At 40.4% G+C, this 6,557-nt stretch overlaps 1 protein-coding gene and 1 non-coding gene across 3 annotated transcripts; both read right to left on the reverse strand.

Moving 5' to 3' along the window:
* Positions 1 to 6,254, reverse strand: SLC25A3 (solute carrier family 25 member 3). Of its 2 annotated transcripts, none has more exons than XM_045553179.1 (8): positions 6,111 to 6,254; positions 5,714 to 5,874; positions 4,045 to 4,166; positions 2,487 to 2,666; positions 1,766 to 1,947; positions 1,066 to 1,238; positions 427 to 537; positions 1 to 341 (listed from the first exon to the last, which is right to left on the reverse strand). In XM_045553179.1, exons 2-8 carry the CDS (start codon positions 5,868 to 5,870, stop codon positions 181 to 183), a joined length of 1,086 nt encoding a protein of 361 aa, XP_045409135.1. In that variant the 5' UTR covers positions 5,871 to 5,874; positions 6,111 to 6,254; the 3' UTR covers positions 1 to 180. The 2 variants fall into 2 exon arrangements, with proteins under 2 accessions (XP_045409135.1, XP_045409134.1); XM_045553178.1 differs by lacking the exon at positions 4,045 to 4,166 and adding an exon at positions 4,336 to 4,460 and having other exon boundaries at positions 6,111 to 6,219.
* LOC123640932 lies at positions 1,310 to 1,550 on the reverse strand. Its single transcript, XR_006736159.1, has one exon. It is a non-coding gene; the product is annotated as a small nucleolar RNA SNORA53 (small nucleolar RNA).
* Positions 6,255 to 6,557: the final 303 nt, after the last annotated feature.

Raw genomic sequence — 6,557 nt, forward strand, 5'->3', positions numbered from 1 at the left:
TCATGAACAGCTGGATTTATTTCAACAGTAAATTTGAAACTCTTGCTTTAAACAAGAGCACTACAGTAATTATATCAGCAATAGACAATTTCCTACACTGTCAAATATATAAACATTCCTTTTGTACTTTCTTCAACACGGATCAACAAGCAGATTCAGTCCACATTTGCTCTGCTCTATCTACTGAGTTAACCCGAGCTTCTTCTTCAGAGACTCTGGCATCTCAGGTGGAGGAGGGCGAGGAAGCCTGAAGTAGACCTTCACAGAGTCGTAGATGAACCACTGTAGTGCAGTCAGAGTACCAATCATGATGATACGGGCAAAGAGTCCCTTCCATACACCTGGTTCAAATAGGAAATATAAATGAAAAAATGCAATATACCCAAAAAGTGTTCTTCCTTTAGAGAAAAAAAATGTCATCTTTACCTTTAAATCCAAGTCTCTGGAGGACCTGAGAAGCACTGCTACCTTTCTCTTTATTCAACACAGACACCACAGAATCAGCAGGGTGAGAAACAATTGCACAAAAGACTCCAGCTGAAAAAAGTCAAGATAAATGATCCAATGCAGGGTCAATTAAAAAAAAATTCACATCACAGCCAACTATCTTTTTTCATGACTTTAAATAATAAAATTTTCTTTAGGCTCTAAAAAGCAAACACACCAATCAGATTTAGGGCAAGAGTGATATGATTATAAAGCAGTCTACCCTATGTATAATGTAACAATCCTTTTAAAAGATTCTTTAATTCAGATTTTAGTCAACACTTTCTTCTTACTGTATAAAAACTTTGTTCTCAATTAAAAAAAAAATGGTGCAGCAGTGAGATGAATACATTCTCAAGCCTAATAATGACATACCATAAAACAATCATGCTAACCATAAAACATCCTTTGAGAAACTAATCAGGAAATATTTATGAATCCTGAGGGGAATATAAAATGTTATGGGAAGAGAACACTGCTTTATAAACTTTAGAATATTTTTCCCTCAACAAAATAGGCCAGTGATGGAAATGATTTGTCTATAATTTCACAGAAAAACATGTTCTAAATAATTCATACCTATGTAACCTGCCACAAATGTTACAACAAGCTGCTCTGGCTTTGAACATTCACTGCGGGGCTTAGGGACCACAAACTTGTACAATGCTTCAACAGTCCGTTCAAAGCAGGCGAACTTCATCATGGTGTATGGTATCTGTCTCATCCAGAGAGGAGCGACCCCCTTGTAGAATCTAAGAAATTAAGAGACTTGTTTTACACAGTTGCATACATTCATGTAGCAGAGATTTTCATCACTAACAGAAGTGTCCGCACACCAGTCGAGTCCTGATAGTGTAAAATGGCAGCATAACTGCATGTCATTTCTATCAGAACTGTAGACTAACATGCAGGTATATTTATCTCACATGCCAATGACTCAAGCACCTTTGACTATACAACCAAAAAAGTTGCTGGATGTTTGACTGGAACTACAAGAAACAAGAAGTTTACAAGCAGAACTCAGTTCAAGTTCATCCACAAAGGTGGATCTAAGGAAGCATGTTGTGGCCTGATTACATGAGAATTCTTAACTCTGAATAGATCATAAGAATTCTAACAAGACCCTTCCAAAAGTTAATAGTAAATATTTAGGCCAAATATCAAGTTACTTTTAGACTGACAAATGGCCCTTACTTTACAAAAAAAAAAAAAGTCTGGAAATGAAGTTACCTTAACATGAATATTTTTATAATATAAATTTAGGCAAGTGTTTACTTACGCCTTTAGGCCTTCTTCCTTATACATTTTGGGAGCTGCATCCCTCAGTGTGTTGGCATAACCTGGTTGGGTTTGAATTCGAACCTTAGTAGCTTCCATAGGAGCCAGGGCAATGTCAGCAAAGAATTCAGCACTGGCAGAGGCAGCCAAATATAGTGATGTGCGCCAGAGATAGGTGTTCTCCTAAGATGCAAAACAAGGAGGGATAGGAATTGCTGTTGCATTGGCTGTTTTCAATTTTACTTTTAAGTGACAGTTCTAGGAAACACGCAAACGTTGGACATTTTAAAAGTATTTCTCATCACACAATCCCCATGGGTAACACACATGATGAGACCAAATGTGTTGTCTCTCATAACTTCATTAATCAAATGCATAACTATGGTAAAATGTAAACATTTTTTGAACATATAGGTGCCAAGTGTAGTTAGCCCTGGAATTATACAAAGGAATCCCAAAGACCTTTTCTTTAAAAAACTCAAAATTCAACTCACTTAGAAAACAACATAGTACATTAAAAAGAGCACTGTAATTCAATGAAATATATTTTCTTTTTCTCATCCTGTCTCTGTAAAAACAGCCTTATGATTTGAGGCATGTTGCTCACTTTCTGGGACCATGTCTTCTGTTCTGAAACAAGGTGGGTGAGACAAAAACCCAAGATCCTTTTTGGTCTCAAAGTTAAACACTCAGTACTTTCAATTTCAAAGTTAATTACATACCTCTCCAAGCATGTTGCTATACAAGACTTTAAATACTTCATAAAAGCCAAACTTGCAGAGTCCTTGCAAGGAGTAGCCAATGAAAGTTGGAGCCCATCCTTTAGCCAAACCACGAACACCATCCTCTTTAAGTGTAACTGAGAATCCATTAAATATGCCCTTGTACTTTTGGGGGTCCACCTTTTTTAAAACAAGAAAAATAATTAAATGCACCAAAAAGCTCATAAATGTCCCATAAATATTTAGTTTATCAGTTTTTGTTTTGGTTCTAAAATAAATTTCAGTAACTACACAAAAGGTAAATACAGTAGTCCCCTCTTGAATCAATTTCTGCCGTTTCAGTTACCTGACATCAACCACTGTCTAAAATATTCTGAGTAAAAGTAACCACATTCACTTAATTTTTATTGGTTACTGTTAACCTTTTAACTGTGCCTAATTTATAAATTAAACTTTATCAAAGGCATGTATGTGTAGGAGAAAACACAGGGTTCAGTACCACCTGAGCTTTCAGGCATCCACTGAGGGTCTTGGAATGTATCCCATGCAGGTAAGGGGGGACTACTGTGTAAGTTCACTGCATATCAGCTTAACATCTATGATCATTTTTATAAATGGAATCTTTTATACATTAAGGTCTCGCTTTCTCTGAGTCAGACTTAAGTCTTGGAGGGATAGTTAAGAGCGTAAAATTTGAACAAAAATACATACTAAACATAATGACAAGAGATTTCTTACTACCCAACTCCTACTACTTTTAAAAAATTAAAGCTACTGTCTAAATAATAGATAAGTCTGTATTCTTGATATATGCTAGTCCTTTTAAGTAGATTATATCAAAGTTTTGTGAACATTAAACAATCAAACTAAATATAAGTTAAAAAGGTACATCAACACAATGAGAATCTGCCTTTTGAATTAACATAATATCACTTCAAGAGACATGCATAATTATGTTTTAGCAAAGGTATATTTCATATCAACTCTATTAACTAATGGAAAAAAAAGCTTATCTCACTATTTCTGCTAGTACTAGAAGGGCTGGTATACACCACCTTCCTCTCTCTCCTAATATTTCACCTTCCTTTCTTTTAGAATTCTAATCCTGTTTGGAACAAATTTTTGATGTCTGATTATTTTTGTTTCAATAAACCTAATTAAAAGGTATTCCAATTATTAAAAATTTTATGTAAATATACAAGAGGCTATGTTCACAAAATTTTCATACTAAGTTTTTAGGAGTATTTTGAAGAAATCTACACGTACTCTTTGCCTTAGTCTTATTAACAGATAAGGGACATGAAGTTACTTCACATAATGCAAAGTGCCATTTACAGCCAGAATCTGACAGTGAATAATCTACCGACACAAAAGAGACATTTTTTGGATTTAAAATAAAGACCACAAGGTAAAGAAATTCAGGTGTGGCTTCCTACTGAACTTTCTAACAGCTGTGATGTCTTCAAATTCTCACTTGTGAAGTGCTTTTAGGATTATTAATATTTAGAATTAGGTAACGCATAAAAGATATTCTCAGTGTTGTCACCTCAATACAAACCTGCATACGGCATTTCACTAAATCCAGGGGAACGACAGCAGTGTGTGTCAGACCACAACTTAAGACCCCACCAAAGCCACACAGTGCATAATACTTCATGGAGCCAAATTCACAACTGTACTCTGTAATAAGACAAGACACACCATGCATTTTAAAATAAAACTCATGTTACTGATCATCCACTTACCTCCTGGATAGTTAGGTTTCCACACAGCTTGTTAGTAGAGGACTACATCTTACAATTTAAGTCATGCTTCAACAATATGCTCTAGTCCAGCATGCAAAACAAACCTGCATTCTGCATTTAACCAGATCTAGAGGAACCAATGCTGTATGTGTTGTGCCACAGCTAATAATTCCTCCAAGTCCACAAAGGATAAAGAATCTGCCAGATCCATAGGCACAGCTATATTCCTCTGTTTGATTGGAAAAAAAATCAAATAAGTATTACTTCGGAGATGACTAAGGCCATAGGAATGAAAGAAAACTTTATTTCCCTGTGAAACAGCACTGTCATAGCCGAACAGCTCTGGTCACAATTAAGTGGCTAAAAAATTCCCTGCCAAAATCAGATCTTTTAAAAATTATGAGGGTTCTATATCTGTGAGATACTAGCTCTTATTTAGCCATATTCATTTTTAAAAAGTTTTCTACATTAATGGCTTTTACAATTAAAATCAAACTTCAAAGTATTAACTGCTCGCTGATAACAGTACACTTCTGAGAACACTCAACATGTAAAAAGTGTGCAAACCTCAAAGTTCACCCCAGCCAATAACTAATACTATCCCCACTTATGAACTCCTATAACATAAAAATAGGACACATAAACTCCTGCAAAGACATTTAATACACAAATGACGTCAGTCAGCTTTAACTTTTAAAATGGAAAGACGGAATGATAATGTAACGATCAGAAGCACATGAATGAATTTTTTTAAAAAAATTTAGATTTTACAGGCACAATGTAGATAACATTGTCAGGATTCCTACAATTCGGTTTTCAGGTTTCTCTGAATATAAACTCAACTAGGATTTAAAACACACACAATTAAGTTAAAGCTGGGCCCAATCACCACGAATTCCAGAAGACCAAAGGATGCCCACCAATTACCTCCTTTCTACAAACTTCCTGAAGCTGCAGAGAGTCTCCTTAGCCAGGCGCATTAAAACAAGAGACCCAGTTATCTTATATACCACTAAGTGGAAAGATGATTTACCTAGCGTCAGCCAATATTAGGAAATACTTGAGGGAAGAGTACGTTTAAGAAAATTAAAGCCAAATCAAATAACAGGTAATACAGTTAAAACTGTGGGTGGCCAGTGGTCAGGAAGGAGACTTTACCCAATACTTTGCTGACCAACGGTCCGCTGCCCAAGCAGCTCAGGACAGAGAAGATAAGAGCTAGTCACAGCCGCTCGGCCTCTACTCCCTTCGGGACGTGGAGGTCACGACGGGACGCTGGGCCTAGGCCCTTCCACGTCCTTGAGGAAGGGCCAAGGACCAGAGACTGGCTCAGGGCGGAAAGGGCTGACATCCCAGGACAAGCAACTGGGCGACGTCCTATGGTGCAACACGCTGGGCGCGTCCTTCCCTGTCCTCCGGGCCAGGCCCAGGCCTCGAAGGTAGAGCGGACCTAGTCCGTACTGGGGCAGGGTCTGATCTTACCTTCAACAGCGGCGGCTGCCAGGTTGCGAGACCGGCGAGGCGGGGCCGTGGGCCCGGCGGGGCAGCCGCGGGGGCCGGCGAGGCCATCGTGCACCAGCTGCAGGTGCGGTGCATTGAAGGGGTTCGCCCGCGCCAGGTGCGCCACGGACGAGAACATCTCCCTAGGGGACGAGGGAGCGACGGTTAGAGGACAGGCAAGGTGCCAGTTAACGTCACCGGCGCCCTGGGACCCCAACTGGGCCCTTTTCCTCTTTTTCCTCCGCGCCCTTGAAGAGGTCAAGGCTGCCTTCCCAAAAGAAGCCGCGCCCGACTGGGCCCACAGCCAAAGCAGCGGCCCCACGGGGGATCTGGGCTCCGCTCCCCGCACCCACCACGAGGAAGGCCCGGCCGCACTCACTCCCTAAGATGGCGAAGACCCAACCACTCCCTTGGAAAGGCTGCGGCTCACAGAGGCCGAACGTCCTCCGGGCCCTCAGATCTGTGCCCTTCGCCAGTCGTCAGCGTGACGCACTCGGCGCATCGCTACAGACAGGCGTCACCCATTGGCGGAAAAGAGCGCCGAGGCCTCAGCGTCATCGCGTTCTCCTAGCAACCGTGTCCCCGCCCCTGTCCGTTCCTGCCCTTCCGGCCCAACTTGTGCGCAGGAAGATTCGTTCCGCGCAGGCGCGCATTCCGGGCCGGGCTTTTGAGTTGGTGTCAGGCTGGTGACCAACTTTTTTTGTCCCTTCACCTTCAGGTGTGTCTCTCCTTGACTCTGGGCTTCAGTTCTCCCCACTTTAGTGAGCCCCACCGTATAGTAGACACTTAAAAAAAAAAGACAAAAACACGAATGTTTGATGGTACA

Source organism: Lemur catta, chromosome 6 (assembly GCF_020740605.2).
Source record: "Lemur catta isolate mLemCat1 chromosome 6, mLemCat1.pri, whole genome shotgun sequence".
Classification (NCBI taxonomy): domain Eukaryota; kingdom Metazoa; phylum Chordata; class Mammalia; order Primates; family Lemuridae; genus Lemur; species Lemur catta.